At 37.5% G+C, this 16,650-nt stretch overlaps 1 protein-coding gene across 3 annotated transcripts in view; it reads left to right on the forward strand.

Moving 5' to 3' along the window:
• The window catches only part of LOC103722332, a 148,533-nt gene extending 132,358 nt beyond the window's left edge, over nucleotides 1–16,175 (forward strand). Inside the window, exons 48-65 of one of the 3 annotated variants that reach the window (XR_005513724.1) lie at nucleotides 2,468–2,598; nucleotides 2,775–3,290; nucleotides 3,388–4,209; nucleotides 4,286–4,362; nucleotides 7,832–8,285; nucleotides 8,393–8,479; nucleotides 10,060–10,215; nucleotides 10,305–10,489; nucleotides 10,584–11,117; nucleotides 11,214–11,391; nucleotides 11,550–11,692; nucleotides 11,781–11,907; nucleotides 12,104–12,325; nucleotides 12,442–12,798; nucleotides 13,119–13,277; nucleotides 13,368–13,655; nucleotides 13,755–14,093; nucleotides 15,888–16,175. Coding sequence is in view for 2 of the 3 variants with exons in the window: in XM_039131054.1 (XP_038986982.1) it covers nucleotides 2,468–2,598; nucleotides 2,775–3,290; nucleotides 3,388–4,209; nucleotides 4,286–4,362; nucleotides 7,832–8,285; nucleotides 8,393–8,479; nucleotides 10,060–10,215; nucleotides 10,305–10,489; nucleotides 10,584–11,117; nucleotides 11,214–11,391; nucleotides 11,550–11,692; nucleotides 11,781–11,907; nucleotides 12,104–12,325; nucleotides 12,442–12,798; nucleotides 13,119–13,277; nucleotides 13,368–13,655; nucleotides 13,755–13,937 (4,619 nt within the window). In the remaining variant the exon portion in view is untranslated. Of the gene's footprint in view, nucleotides 1–2,467; nucleotides 2,599–2,774; nucleotides 3,291–3,387; nucleotides 4,210–4,285; nucleotides 4,363–7,831; nucleotides 8,286–8,392; nucleotides 8,480–10,059; nucleotides 10,216–10,304; nucleotides 10,490–10,583; nucleotides 11,118–11,213; nucleotides 11,392–11,549; nucleotides 11,693–11,780; nucleotides 11,908–12,103; nucleotides 12,326–12,439; nucleotides 12,799–13,118; nucleotides 13,278–13,367; nucleotides 13,656–13,754; nucleotides 14,435–15,887 lie in introns of those variants that run through there. The other 2 variants (XM_039131054.1, XM_039131055.1) reach the window with 2 other exon arrangements.
• The last annotated feature ends 475 nt before the right edge of the window (nucleotides 16,176–16,650 follow it).

Consider the following 16,650-nt stretch of genomic DNA (forward strand, 5'->3'; position numbering starts at 1 on the left):
GTAGGATGCATGCTCCCAAATCAATTAATTCTCCTAATGAGATTAGGAATCCTAACGTGATTAGAAAATTAATCAATTGATTAAGTGGACACATGTCATGCATCTATGAGCACAAGGATTGGACACTTGGCATTAATCCAAGGGTGGGTTATAGTCCCATACTCCTAATAAGATTAGGAGAAGCCCTAAACCCAATCTATAAAAGGGTAGCAAGGGAGACATTATGAATTAATTCTCTCCTCTTCCTCTCCACGCATTCCTTTCTCTTTTCTTCTCCCTTCCCACGGCAGCAAGAGGCTTCCCCTCTTCTTCCCACGGCAGCAAGGGAGATCAAGTTCATCTTCTTCCAAGTGTTGGAAAGAAAGAAAGAAGAACCTAGGAATAGATCAATTCGCCCAAGGAAAGGAGTTCTTTCCTCCACGTCCAAGCCCATTCTTCCTCCTCCACGGCAGCAAGGGGGTCCTCTGCATCCTCTTCTTACACGGCATCAAGGCAAGGAAGATCCACACGGCAAAGGTTCCTCCTTCCTCTTCCTCCGTTGCGAGTAAGATCAAAGAAAAAAGGGTTCTTCTTCAAGGAGGTATGTTGCAGATTTCTTCCAATCTATGTTGCTAGCACTCCGGTAAGATCCTATCTCAGATAATTAGATCTTCATGTGGCTACCTGTAGGGGCCGGATACGTGTGCGGCTTAACCAGGAACCTAGAAAAATCATCAGGCTGCGGTGTTCAACACCTGCAGAATTTTTGAAGATGAGATCTTCAAATCTATAACTTCTAATTTTTGTTTCAGTTTTATAAATCTTAATCAACCCTCCTCATATCCTAATCTCCCCTCCCTAATGAGTTCAAAGATCTTCTGCATTTGGATCCAGAAAAATTTTTGAATTCTACGATCCGAGGCGCGTTCATACGATGAAAGACGTCCCGTTTGAATTCCGCTGCGAACGTCGCATCGAACGAGGTGTAAGTCATCACTACTATCTATGACCTCGGCCTCCATTTTTCCTTAACCCTTGAAGTGCACTAGAGGGGGTCTCTTCTCCACAAAGTCAGCTTTAAACTATATTGCCACATGCCCTTCCCTTACATTTTACATCTGTTAGTTCCTTAATTATCCTTCCTTACAGCAACTTATTAAATATATGCACTGTATAGATTTTTTAACATTATTTGTCGTTGTTCCTTAAATATGCATCCACCAACAATTTTGTTTATCATCTTCCTTATTACACTCAAGGAGATGCAGCCAATTAGATGTTTGTGTGTATGTATTAAGACACCAAAACATGTTACACATGTATGTATACACTAGTGCCCAACACATGCTATATGGATATGAGGATTTTAGATGCTTGATATTTGTGGGTCAAATTAACATGTTTCTGTTTTGTGGCTTTGGCTTCCTTTTCTATGCTAGGATTCATGAGAGATGAGACCATATTGTTTTTTCTTTTCCTGCTTCCCTTTTCATTTGGATTCCTAAAGAATTCGTTGAAAACATCGAAAGAGAAAAATAAGCCCAAGCCTTTTTCCTATCCTAGCATGCGATGTAATGGTAGCTTTTTCTTTAAGAACAATCAGATGATATGGCACCCAAATGGTTGGTACCTCTACTTTCCTGTCTTAATTCAAAACATGTTATAATTCAAATTAGAGAATAGAGAGAGATTAAATAGAGGTCAGGTAAAGGGACAACACTCTGCTATACGCATCCACATTAGGCAGCCAACTGCATACCAGGGTTTTTTATTCCCATGTATGTAAGTTGGCCAATATGCATTTTAATATTTATAATATCTTATACATGAGGTTTATGGTATTTATAACTGTTTTTTTGTTGGGATATTTCCATCTACAACAGATTGATTGCAGCAATACGTGCACATCAATTTGTAACCTTCATTTCTACTCTTGACCTTGTTCTATGGTAAAATTTTTACCACATGTTCTCATCAACATCCTCGCCGATGCTAACAAGATCCTTGCTTATGCATCATCTTCAAAATCCAATATTCGAATTCATGCAATAATGCTGGTTTTATAGTTGTCATAAAATTTTGCAGCATCATTTTAAGTTTTGACCAGATAATACTCCACAATTACATCTGCTGGTTCATTACCTACAAAAACCCCTCTTTAAGACATCTGTTGTCGTAAACATCCTTTCTTTTGATTTGAATTGCATCTTTAACTCTAAAAACGTTCCAACTAAAGTTGCACACATACTCCTTTTGGACTAATAACAGTTAACCGTTATTCTTATAAGATCATTCTGTTAATCCAGTTAAACATGTTTAATTTAAGAATAGTTTATGATAGGTTAGGTACTCGATATATTTTAATATATTCAAGCTTGAAATAATCTCAGAAATTCAATATATAGACTATTCTTTTGGAGGGCTTTTTTTCGTTATTCAATGTTTTGTATACTTGTGTTTGTCTCTTATTATAGCTTGAACAATGTAGGTGAAGTTATAGGCGCGTTGTCTGTTCCTATTAGTAGGAGTTCTGGTACACTGAAAAGGGCTGCTTCAATAAAAGTACTACAGCAAGCAGTTGATGTACAGCAGTTTATATCATATCCTCTCAGAAGAAAGGTGATTTGATTGCATTTATAGCACTGTAAATTCATGATTTTATCCCAATTTCCAGATAAACCTGCTTGCTAACATGTGTATCGTGTTTCTGCAAACTTATGCTCTTTTATTCCTTTTAGTTTGACTGTTTTAAAAAACTCATTTGACCAACCAAAAAAATGTTTACATAAACTCAGGGTCAGCTATTTATTGATGAAGAAAGGAATAATTGTGGTAGTTTAGTAATTTCCACTTCTTATATTGAACGAAATGCTGACGTGAATATCCAAAGGGGAATAGAGAGCACAACTAGCACTGAAAGAGATGTTGGTTTCTGTGTTGGGCTTGGCCCAGATGGGCCCTGGGAGAGCTTTGATTCAGTTCTTGCTCTATCTGTTGCTCCAAAGTCACTTGATAGAAACCCTTTTGCCTTCGAAGTTGTCATGAGGAATGGGAAGAGGCATGCAATTCTTAGGGCTCTTGCTGTCATTGTGAATGATTCTGACATCAAGCTAGAAGTATCTTTATGCCTTGCCACCATGCTCAGTGATCCTGTTCAAAACATGGGACCAAACAGTTCTACTACAGTGACAGAAGAGGTCTTTGAAAATCAACGATATCAACCAATTTCTGGTTGGGGAAATAAGTCATTCGGTTCTCGTGGTAATGATCCTGGACGTTGGAGTACCAGAGATTTTTCATACTCATCAAAGGTGAGATGTTAAAAGTCATACAATTTCCAATATTCTGGATATGATATATTGTAGGGGATGTGTTGTGCTTGCTTTTAACAATTTTTTTATTTTGAAGGACTTTTTTGAGCCTCCACTCCGTGCTGGTTGGAAATGGACATCAGCCTGGCAAATTGAGAAGTCTCAGTTTGTGGACAGTGATGGATGGGCATATGGAACTGATTTTCAGAGCTTGGTATGGCCTCCAAATTCTTCAAAAGCATCTTCAAAATCAGCTGTAGATTTTGTACGGCGAAGGCGTTGGATACGTATAAGGCAACCATTACCTGAGGAAAACACAGATGGCAGGAGAAATGTCATTGCTGTTATAGATCCAGGATCATCAACGGTTTTACCATGGACTTATATGGTTAGTCGTATGGACGCATGCTTGCAGGCTCGTCCTTTTGCTGAAAGTTCTCAGGAGATGTACACTTGGGGTCAAATGGTCGCCCTGGGTTCTGGCAGGGAGCAATCCACCAATCAGCAAGCTCCACTTTCTAGACAGAACACCATAAAACATTCAATTATTCCATCACAAAATTCTATTCTTAGATTGAATCAGCTTGAGAAGAAGGACATGCTCTCATACTGTAATCCCAGTACTGGTACCAAACAATATTTCTGGCTCAGTGTTGGCATTGATGCTTCAGTTCTTCACACGGAATTAAATGCTCCTGTTTATGATTGGAAAATATCTATTAATTCAGCTCTCAGATTGGAAAATAAGCTTCCTTATGAAGCTGAATATGCTATATGGGAGAGAATGGTTGAAGGGAATATGGTCAAGCGGCAGCATGGTATTATCTCATCAGGTGGAAATGCATTTGTCTATTCTGCAGATATTCGAAAACCTATTTACCTTACCTTGTTTGTGCAAGGTGGTTGGATTTTGGAAAAGGTAACTGAATCTTCAGTGATTAATATGGTTTTAACTTAAAGCTCATCCCATCTAATTATTATTTCTTCTTTATCAGGATGCCATTCTCATAATGAATTTACTGGGCCTTGACCATGCATCTTCCTTTTGGATGGTTCAGCAACAAACTAACAGGTTCGGCGCATGAATAATTTATCATCCATATATCTTAAAAAATAAGTTCAGGATATGTTCCTAAATCGATCCTCTACTTGGTGGACAAATTGAGAGGAACTTGGAAAGGTTTTGGTTGAAAATATATTTTTTTTGGTAATCACATCTTTTTAACCTCTACATGGAGATCAATGCACTCAGTATGTATACCAGAAGATATTACACTAATCTGGTTGTTAAAAAGAAGATAGACCAATGATTTTTGTTTAAAGAGTCTCTGTGAAACTCCCTTTGAACAGATGAATTAAAGTTTTGACATCTAAGAAAGGTTTTGGTTGTTTCACCTTTTTCTTCAAAAGTTACATGATTCTTGCAAGATAATATAGTTATTTGTGGGAATTCTGTAAGTACTCTGTAATCGACTACCATATTTCTAGGCAAGGTGCACCATGCTAGGTAGAATGAGTTATACTAAATGTGTCTTAGTTATCATTTTTTATGTCAGAATGAGTTATACTTGGTGAATTGTTGGTTATGACAAAAACATGTGCTTTAAAATTATGTTTAATATTTGACATTATTAATATGAACTAGCTTATGTCTAATGCTTGATAGTTCTAAATTTCTAATATAAACTACTTATGTTCTATGTTGAAAGGTTTTTTTCGCTTAGATCATTGATAAGCTTGACAACAGATTCTAGTGTGGTCAAGGTACGCGGAACCGACCGAACCAACGTACCGGTAAAGACCAATACCCAAGGTCCGCTGTACCGGTACCGGTCGGCATACCGGTGATGGCCCGGACAGGTCCTGTACCGGTCCCGTACCGGTCGCGTAGCGGTTCGAACCGGTCCCGTACTAATCTGAACCGGGCCCATACCGGTTCTCCAACAATAAACTATCGGTACCGGATTCCACGCTGATCCAGTACCGGCCCCAGGCCGGACCGGTACGGCAAACCATGCCAATACCGGTATCGGTAACCGGTTCCGCTTAAAAAAAAAAAAAACGTGCGGACGCGCACGCGCGTTCAGCCACAGAGTGGCAATAAATGCCACGCTGTGGCATTAAAAGTCCCCTGCATGGGCTCGCTGCCCCGCGCGAAGAGCCCGCGCAGGAAATCGCTTGCGCGCGATTTCCTGCACGTGGATGCACGGCTTGCACCGCATAAAACACGCGCAGGCGCGAGTCGGGGACGCATTCCCCCACTCGCGCCCCTGCGCAAGGGCATCTTTTTTTTTGTTCCCTTCTGTTCTCCTTCCCGAATTGTCTCCTCCTCTCCTTCCCGAATTATCTCCTCCTCTCCTTTCTTTCCCTCTCTCCTCTTCTCTTCTCCTCTCTTTTCCCCCTTCTCCCGCGAGCAAAGAAGGGGCCGGAACCGCACCGGAGAACGGGTGATCCTCGTCAAACCGAGGGAGGAGGTGGGCTTCTTCTTCTTCCTCTTGTTCCTCTTCTTCTTCCTCTTCTTTCTTCCTATTTCTTCCTCTTCTTCTTCCTGATGCCGATACCGGGCTTGTACCGATGCGAACCGGAGGCTATACCGTATCAGTTCTGGCCGGCACCGGTACGGTACAGGCTGAACCGGTCGAAACCTTTGTCTGAAGAGTTTGTCACCTTTCATGGATTTAGCTTTGGACTTTGCACATTCTAAAATATGACCAGTCTTATAAAGATCATTACTAATACTCGATGTTCAAATTAAGTTTTATCATGTGTACAAGCAGTTTGTCATATAGACACTTGGGAGGGGCATGCGACCTGGTTTTGTTTCACTTATATATATATATATATATATATATATATATATATATATATATATATATAGACACACACCATATATTCAAAGGTCTACTTGGGCAACATCAGTGATGAAAAATCTAAACTAGAACCATTGCAATTTAAAACAAAAATCGAATATTTTCAAAATCTTTACCATTGATCTGGTGGACAAAATTGGTTAGTAGTAATAGAGTTACTGTCTGTGATCATCTAAGATTTGATATTTTCCTAGTCATTTTGACACACATGTAAGCAAGGTTCGCTGTACCGGTCGGTACCGGTCGGTACCGAGCGTACCGTACCCGTACCGATGGGTACCGGTATCGGTACACCAATGTCGGTACGGTCGGTACTGAGCGTACGGTACCGTACCGACACTCGGTACGCCTATACTAATGCGGCACCGGTACGGGGTTCGGTACCGGTACGGCGAACCTTGCATGTAAGTATGTAACTAAATTTCAAGTAGTTTGAAATCTTCTAAACAATAGATGAATCAAGGCATTTCATCATTCCATACGTTTGAAAGTGATAAAGGTTTTCTTTTAATTGATTTGGGCATTCAATGTGCTATCATCAGCCACAATCTAAATATTTTAGATGCACTTGGTCCATTGACAAAATTCCATAAATGGCCTAGTTGAACTGAAGAAATGGCATTAGATTTAACGGTTCATAAATCATTATTGAGAATCCAAATTGGAGATTTGCACCATTTTTTTCTGGTAAGAAGATTTACACCATTGATCATGATGTGCACTACTAAAACTACCTAGAGTCGAAAAATCATATGTTTTCATGATCTTCTACTGATGCATCAAGTAGGTGCAAAAGTGGAAAGTACCAATTTTGCTAGTCTGTAAGTGCATGCTAGAGCATAGAAATCAAATTTCTGCACTGCTGATCATGATTTAAGCATCTTAAAACCATTATAGATAGGAGCAAATAGGTTTTTGACACTTATTGTTAGAAGAGAAACATTTTAATTGTAATTAAAGTTGTCTATTTTTACGCCCTCTTGACGCATAGGTTAGATAGTCCCAAAACATATATTTTCTTTTTCTAGACATTTTTGGTTGTGTAAATGATCAATAGTATTGCTTTTAAATTTGGATGCCTCATCATTGATTTTGGAACCATTTATCTTTTATTAAAGATCTTTAAATGTTTATTGCATATTCTACAACTCCATGTTTATGTATTTGTATATCCATCTCTATCTCTCTCTCTTTTCATGTGTGTCTACACCTACATACATGTCATGTATGTAATGTATATACACATGCACATAAACATATATTATGTATAAGGGGTTATGATAGAAAGTGTGCAGATCAGAGGTTTTTAATACACATGATCCTAATTAACTTGATGCCCTATATTTCTGTACACTTTATACTTGCAAGTTATGTTTATGCTTATGTTTAGGCTAAAATTACATGAATACTATAGCTTCTGTTGAACTGATGGGATTCAAAGCATGGGTATATGCATGTGTCGCATTCATCATGATCTATATCCAGTCTCTACTCTTTTCTTTAGGATTCTTAAAGTTTATATGGAGCATGTTAAATATATACATGAAAATATATGCATCCTAATCATAGTATATTTCAAATATATTTTTGGTTTAAGCACAGTTACTTTTCTCCATTTTTGTGCTTAGAAAATATTTGAATGTGATATTTTCAAGCATTTACTATATTCAGGAGGGTGCGTGTTAGTGTTGAGCACGACCTGGGAGGAACTGATGCTGCTCCCAAAACAGTGAGGTTGTTTGTTCCATATTGGATCCAGAATAATTCAGCAGTGCCATTATCATATCGTATTGTAGAGGTGGAACCCCTGGAGAATGCAGATACTGATTCTCTCTTAATTTCTAAAGCTGTTAAATCCGCGAAATTGGCCTTAAAACATTCCTCAAAGTCCTTAGATAGAAAAAATCCTGTTTTAAGGAGAAATATTCAGATATTGGAAGTTATTGAGGACTTTAGTCCCAAATATGTTATGTTGTCTCCACAAGACTATATACTGCGTGGTGGAAGTTTGTCGTTTCAATCACGTGGTGATACTTTTACCTCAGCACGTCTGGGTATATCTGTAGCTGTCTGTCATTCAGATAACTACAGCCCTGGGATTTCTCTTCTTGAGCTTGAGAGCAAGGTATCGAACCGTCTCTGTATTTAGTTGTTTCATGCCGTCTCTGTATTTAGTTGTTTCATGCCGGCATAGTTTGTCACTGAGCCAGAGGAAACTATTCTTTTATGCAGGATCAAGTTAATCTTAAAGCATTTGCTTCTGATGGATCATATTACAGGCTTTCAGCACACCTTAAAATGGCTTCTGACAGAACAAAGGTCGATCTCCTCTATATTTCCGCATTCTTTTATGCCCTATTTCGGTAATCCCAGTTTAATAGGATTGTATTAGTTCCCATAGATCCTTGCTTTGCCTTATCAGAACCTTTCTTCAGAAGATTATCATTTATTTTAATTTGTGAATTTGTCATACTTTCTGTTGTTGCCTAGTAAAATAAATAAATGAATTTGCATTACTGTGAGCTTATAGATGTGGATTAAGATATTTTACGTTATTGAATGAACTTTCTAGGAGAACATGACATTTTCTATGCCTATTTCCCCTGTTATATCCTAAAACCTCAAAAGTTCTTCCTTATTTCTCTAGGAAAGGATTATATATTTAGCATTTGGAAGGACCTTTTTTAATTGGAAGTTTTGTTTTTTACTTCCCTAAGGTTATCTTTAACTATTAAAAACTCAACTTAAACCATTATGATGTACTTCTGACAGTCCAATAATATTCAGGGCTGTCAAAACATTATATTCAGTATCTGTTTTCCTATAAAGAAGAAAACTCATTTGATAACTTCTTTTTCTCATTATATTGTATCATCACTTTTGTTTTTAATTTGTGCCATATGTAAGGACTCAATTTGGTTCTCATGGGGTCTGTCCTTATTCCAAATAGAATCAAATTACAGAGGACTTGTAAAAATGACCTGGGATAGATAGCATCATATTATTAATTGTGGTTACTGTTTTCCTGATACAGGAAAGGATATTAAATCAAACTCAAATTATATTACAGTTTAGTTCATGCCTCCAAGTATGGTTTAGTCCACTTTGACTTATTAATATAAAATTTTCGGTCCTCTTATGTTATTGGCACTATCTTAGATGGCCTATGCAATAACTTCATATTTCCAAATGAGGAAATGGAAGGGTAACCTTCATAAAAAACAATAGGCAACTTATCTTGGCAATATTATGTCAACCACAAGATAGTCACCTGTAATGAGTAATGCAACTCTAGGTAACTTAAGCTATATCTATTCAGGGTAAGCCTTATTTGAACAAGGTGACCTGCATTTGTTCTTTTAGTGACAAGGAATTATAGGTCAGTAATGGACAAAATAAGTGCTTCCATTTTCACCCGGATAGCCTTCATTTTCAAATTGTTTAGTTTCATGATATATGCTGCTTTAATGTATTCTTTAATGATACTAAAGTTTTATGAAAACACAAAAATCACGTAGAATCTATTTTCATGTTCCTAAAATTCTTCCTTTAAATTTCTACCTTCTGAACATGGCCAAGATGCAAGTGTCATGAAGATAATTAAGTGGGTGTAGATTACTGATGAAGCAATTCCATTGTAGTAGGGGCATATATTTTCTTACAAGCTGCGCTTTCATATTTTATTATTCCAATTTATGGAAAAATGATACTAGTCATCTCATCTGAATAAATGCTATAATGTGCACTACATGTTATCATTCACAATTTAGTTATTACCTAGATAATGAAAAATCAGTTTATCTTTACATCAAAATATGTATATCTTATTCAGTACATCGACAAATTACATAATCAAGACAATATGCTAATCTTACACTTGCTAAATCAAATATGTGCAGGTTGTTCATTTTATACCGCAGACTCTATTTATCAACAGGATTGGATGCAGTATATCTTTGTCTCAGTGTAACACTAAAACAGAAAAATGGTTTCACCCAGGTGATCCTCCAAAATTAATTAAATGGCAAACCAGTGCAAGAAATGAATTATTGAAGGTGAGAAAATGTAGTTTATTGGATTGCTATTCTGTACTCCATGTTTCGTCTTCTTGTTAACATACCTGTTTATCTTTTTCTGTCTTCAGTTGCGGGTGGATGGATACAAATGGAGCACTCCATTTAGCATTGAAAATGATGGTGTAATGTGTGTTTGCATGAAAAGCGATATGGGAAATGATCAGATGTATCTTGGAGTAGAGGTAAGGGGTGGAACAAAAAGCTCACGCTACGAAGTAGTGTTTCGCCTTGCTTCATCATCAAGCCCCTACAGGTATTCACTGAGTTAAATGCCTTTCTTTTTTCTTCTATTTAACCCTTGTAGACTTATCTGTTGTATAAAAATACTTGTAATTTCTCATTAACAGGATCGAAAATCGTTCAATGTTCTTACCTGTGCGCTTTCGCCAAGTTGGTGGTACTGATGACTCCTGGCACAATCTTCCTCCTAATGCTGCTGCTGCATTTTTCTGGGAAGATCTAGGTAGACAAAGGTTATTGGAAGTCTTAGTTGATGGAACTGACACTTCAAGCTCTGAGTTGTACAACATTGATGAGGTTGTGGATCACAGACCCATGCTGACATCAAGTGGACCTACAAAAGCTGTACATCTTTCTGTTCTTAAGGAGGGAAAAATACACATTGGCCGAATTAGTGATTGGATGCCAGAGAATGAAACTCCAGAAAGCATACATGAAATAGTTCCATTACCTGTTTTTCAACCATCAGTGGTTGGTTATAAACAATCATCTTCAGCATCGGATAGTGAATTGCATGTCACTTTTGAGGTAACAGAGCTGGGGCTATCAATTGTTGATCATATGCCTGAAGAAATTCTATATCTCTCAGTGCAGAATCTTCTACTTTCTTATTCATCTGGATTGGGCTCTGGAATCAGTAGGTAAGTTCTTAAAATATTAGATTTTGTTTGACCATTAGTTGTGCCTAATTCCAAGGTTTTGCATCTGCTTGCTTATGTATTATTTCGTAATGGCAGGTTCAAGTTACGAATGCATGGGATTCAAGTAGATAACCAATTGCCTTTTTCTCCAATGCCAGTACTCTTTAGGCCGCAGAGAATGGGGGATCAGCTGGACTACATTCTAAAGTTTTCAATGACCATGCAAACTAATAATTCCCTAGATTTTTGTGTGTATCCATATGTTGGTCTACAGGTATATGGGTTGATATTTTGGAGGCCTGCATGAATTCAATTTTTCAATTTTATATTTAGTAAAGACTCTTCTATATATTTCAATCCTGCTTTTCCTGCTTTATCCTGACTTACTATGTTCATATAAATGAAAATCAGATCTGTTTTACCTTTTTACAGGTTCCTGCTAATTCTGCCTTTCTAGTTAACATTCATGAACCAATTATTTGGCGCCTTCATGAGATGTTTCAACAAGCAAAATTTAGTACAGTATTTAGTTCTTCAACTACTGCTGTTTCAGTTGATCCAATAGTCAAAATTGGGTATGCATAAAGCTTATTATATTTCATCATGAGACTGTTTTTTGTTCTTTTTTCATTAAATGCTTATTAGAAATTCTTTTACCAATAGGCTGCTTAACATCTCTGAGATCCGATTTAAAGTATCAATGGCTATGTCACCAATCCAACGACCAAGAGGTGTACTTGGATTTTGGTCATCTTTAATGACTGCATTGGGAAACATGGAGCATATGCCGGTGGGTCTACATTTTCTTTTTCATTGATTAGTCTTGATGTTTATAAAGTTCATCATATTTGTTTCCTATGTTTGTTATTTGATTGTCATGCCTGGATCTGGATAGTTAGTTTCATATGATATAGTTCTGCTCCCATAAACCTATTTTAATCCTATCCTATATAGGTTAACATAGTGATTGCAATATGTATATTTAGGTGCGTATTGCTCAAAGATTCCGTGATGAAGTATGCATGCGTCAAAGTGCTCTTGTGAGTACTGCAGTTTCTAGCATCCAAAAGGATCTTCTTAGTCGGCCTCTTGGACTTCTTTCTGGTGTTGACATTCTTGGCAACGCCAGTAGCGCACTTAGTAGCATGAGCAAAGGTGTTGCAGCTTTGTCCATGGACAAGAAATTTATTCAAAGCCGACAAAAAAAGGTAATCAAAAGTTAAGAATATTTTAGGTTGTGATACCACTATACTGCAAAATATTTGATTCAAACCTATCAAGTGAATACAGTTAACCTATTATCTCTTTATATTGCTTCTTCCAGGATAGCAAAGGTGTGGAAGACATTGGTGATGTTATTAGAGAAGGAGGTGGAGCTCTTGCAAAAGGCTTCTTTAGAGGAGTGACAGGCATCTTAACAAAGCCTCTCGAAGGTGCAAAATCTTCTGGTGTTGAGGGTTTTGTCCAGGGTGTTGGGAAAGGGTTAATTGGTGCTGCTGCGCAGCCTGTGAGTGGGGTCTTAGATCTTCTATCGAAAACTACTGAAGGAGCCAATGCTGTAAGAATGAAGATATCATCTGCTATCACATCAGAAGAGCAATTGCTCCGTAGACGCCTTCCTCGAGTAATCGGCGGGGATAATTTGCTCCGGCCATATGATGAATACAAAGCTGCTGGACAGGTAAAGAACCTTCAATTTCACTTGTAGGCATCAAATCATTCCTATGTAAAACTTTTGTAACCCATAATACCTCTTAGGGTGCACATTATGGGAAAAAATGTCAGTTTTTCACTTAAACTTGTTTAGTTCATAATAATAGTAAAAGATGTCTTAATGTTGGCAATATATTTGTCTCAATTATAAAACCATGCATCATAGAGTTGTTTCATTTTCATGATTATCTTCACATTTCCATTATGCTAAAATCTGGTCATTGCATGCTTATTTCACCTCATGTTTAAAGCACAGTCTCACTTAACATGCTCTGTTTTATTGTGAAGGCTATCTTACATCTTGCTGAATCTGGTACCTTTCTTGGTCAAGTTGATCTCTTTAAAGTCCGAGGAAAGTTTGCATTTACAGATGCTTATGAAGATCACTTTTTACTACCAAAAGGAAAGATCCTGTTAGTCACTCATCGAAGAGTTTTGTTGGTACAAGTAGGTCAACACTCAATTGCCTGTAATGCTTTTGGCACTATTCTATTCTTTCAGGAAACTGAGAACCCATTTTGATTGCATAAATTTCAGCAACCTACAAACATTATGATCCAAAGAAAGTTCAATCCAGCTAGGGATCCATGCTCAGTGTTGTGGGATGTCCTGTGGGGTGATATAGTTACAATGGAGTTGACACATGGGAAGAAAGATATCCCAGGATCATTACCTTCGCGCCTTATCTTGTACCTGCAAATTAGATCGACTGAACCAAAGGAAACTGCTCGCGTGATAAAATGCGCCCATGGATCTCAACAAGCTACCAAAATTTATTCATCAATTCACCAAGCACTGGATTCTTATGGTCCAAATGCCTCAAAGGTTATATCTTGATTTTAATATGCCAGTTTTTGTCTAGGATATCTAGCATTATTGGATATTAGATCTTGATTATATATTATCCTGCATATTTTTTTACAGGACATGCGGAGAAGGAAGGTGCCAAGACCATATACTCCATGTAGTTCTTTTGTCTGCCCTGAAGTTTATCCTAAAGAAGATTTTGGTATTTGGGTTGTCCATGATGATAAAGGATCAGTTCCTATCACTTTGGCTTTTGGCACGGTGCTTGCTCAACCTCAACCTGGGCAAGAGCACCAATAGAGAACATTTAAAAGTCATGGTACTTGGAGAGAGGGTAACTACTACTACTTTCGGAAAAATTCATGGTGTTGCATGCTTATTATGCAACAAAAAGGAGAAATATTTATGTACAAGAAATCTTAGCAGTGCTAACTTCATGCTCCTACTACGACGCAGGTTTGGCACACTGCATATTGTCTACAATGTTTGATTTTTCACATGCTAGCTTTGTGTCCCTTCCATTTATAAATTTTGTTATATTCAAAATTTTCGTACTTATGCAGAAGTGGAACTCTTAATTTTTAATCAAAGCTAAATAAATGCATCTCTACTGGTAGCGTATCTGTTCACTCTCAGAGAACAACTAAATGTTTTCTTTTTTTGGCACAAATTATGTACTTGATTCAGACAATTATTGGAAAAGCATGCAGAATGACTGAAAATTGTAACTGATAAATCATAGTTATGAGAGATTCAAGGAAGAGAATATTATAATAACTGATTAAACAATTTACCGATGTTTTATTAATCACTCTTAGGAGATTGAAAGGTTTGTTTCATGTAGAGAATTCATTTACTCTTCTCCAAAGTTAGCTTAACCCTAACACCAATTCACACACCAGTGGACATGCACACGCACAACACAGATGCATACACCCACAAGCCCAATAGAGAATTGATGTTGTGCCCATCTAACTAACCATTCCCAAAAGGATCCAATTTCTAGCAACCTTGTATACTCTTTCAAACTGGACTGTTGTTGAGGGACTACGATGCAATGGAATGTGATTGGGGAAGATTTTTCCCCATCTAGGGCTATTTCCGTCTTAATAGAGATATATTGGCAAAAGAAAATCAATGAACTGTTCAGTTTTAATTTTATATCTATCCATGAGATATTACTTTTGGTTTTCCTTTATTCTAGAAGGCTCTTTCAATGTTTAAAATATGGTTTTTGTAATAAATTACTGATGATGATCAAGATCAGGATGTCGATTTTTTCCCTAATTCTGTATGTTTTTCTTTATCCATAAAGAGTATTGCATATCCCTCGCCCTTCCCTTCCCCTCCCCTCTTTATTGTTAAAACCACATTAGGTATATCTTACATTAATTTCCTAAGGTGGTTTTTTGACATGGATCCTTCAATGATATAGAAAGATGCATTTGAGAATTTTGAATTTATTTTTGTAGCTGAGCTTAAGATTTCAAACTGTACCATATTGACCAAGAACCAATGCATGGAGGCCTGATATGCCTTGATTTATGGTGAACTGGGGGTATACCACCTAAGCCAACCCCAAACCAGGCGGTTCAAGGCAACTCAGGTTCGTTGGGCTCCTTGTCTCAACCCTGACCCATGTGAAACCCAAGTGATCCTGGGCGTTATTGCTTGTGATCCTATTTTTAGATGATTTAGAAGCTTGTTGCCCACTATGTGCAGACAGGAACAAGAAGAGGGAGGCAGATGGCTGCCAAAGGCAAGAAACGATTTCTTACTGGGGATCTTGAGCAAGAAAATCAATCTAGTCCACCCTTTTTTCATTTCTTGAGAAGTCCTAGTTTGTATTAGGTGTTTAATTTGACTGGGCACTTAAAGCACTTGAAAAATCCATATTAGGTGTTATTGGTGTGTAATGGTCTTTTATCATTGGATTCATGCCCAAGAGGAGGAATCTAAGACCAAAATCAAGGTACTTAGGTACATATGGATTCATTTCAATTGTTTCTTTTTTAATATGTAAACTAGCAACATAAATACTTTTAAGACATCCAAAACGATGACTGGGCACTTAAACAATTCTCATACTATATTTCTTGCAAAAATATAGCACCAAGAAAATGCAGTAAGACAATTTAGGGCGCAGCTTAGCTTTTCTGTTCTTGGAGAAATGTAGGAAATCAAACTGCATTTTAGTGGTTACCATGTCACTTTCTTGTGTTAATTACTTGACTGAATAACACTCTGCAGGTCTTGGAGATACCTACAGCTCAAAGATTTTGGCCAAAGGCTTGGTAATTAATATCAGGCACTCGATCTGGTATAATCTACAGCTTTTTGTTGTGTTTTTTTTTTTTTGTATAATTACTTGGGATGTCACTAATCGTTGTATAATGGGTTGGTTTTGCTGTAAATTACGTTGCTCTTGTTTTTGGCTGATATTTCCAATGTCTCTCTTGGGGTTGTAGGAAAAAATAGCTGGGGGAAGGAGTGGAACTAAAATCAATGAAGTATAAATTAGGAGATTGCATTGCCGTCCTTGTTGTGACCCAAACCTATATCTGGGGAGATCAGATCTGATTGTGATTATTGCCTAATTAACAAACAAGATATGGTTGGATCAAGGTCCTGTAAGAAATGAGCTAACAAGTTTGTTGACCATTTGTAATACCCCGCCCAAAACGAGCCGGTCCATTTGACCAGCCCAATGGTGATCAAAATAGGAACAACAAAGATCCGGTGAAGCCCAAGTCCACCTTGGCCCAAACCATGAAATGAGAATTGAAAAAAAAAAAAAAAAAAAGGAAATGATGTGAGTGCACTGTGGGCGCTGTGAAGAGGGGTTGCCTTCATTTTTGACTCCTTTTCGGAGTCCCACAATGGAACAAATCTATCAGCCCGAGATCGCGAGCCTATGAAGTATAAATTAGGAGATTGCATTGCCGTCCTTGTTGTGACCCAAACCTATATCTGGGGAGATCAGATCTGATTGTGATTATTGCCTAATTAACAA

Source organism: Phoenix dactylifera, chromosome 10 (assembly GCF_009389715.1).
Source record: "Phoenix dactylifera cultivar Barhee BC4 chromosome 10, palm_55x_up_171113_PBpolish2nd_filt_p, whole genome shotgun sequence".
NCBI classification, from domain to species: domain Eukaryota; kingdom Viridiplantae; phylum Streptophyta; class Magnoliopsida; order Arecales; family Arecaceae; genus Phoenix; species Phoenix dactylifera.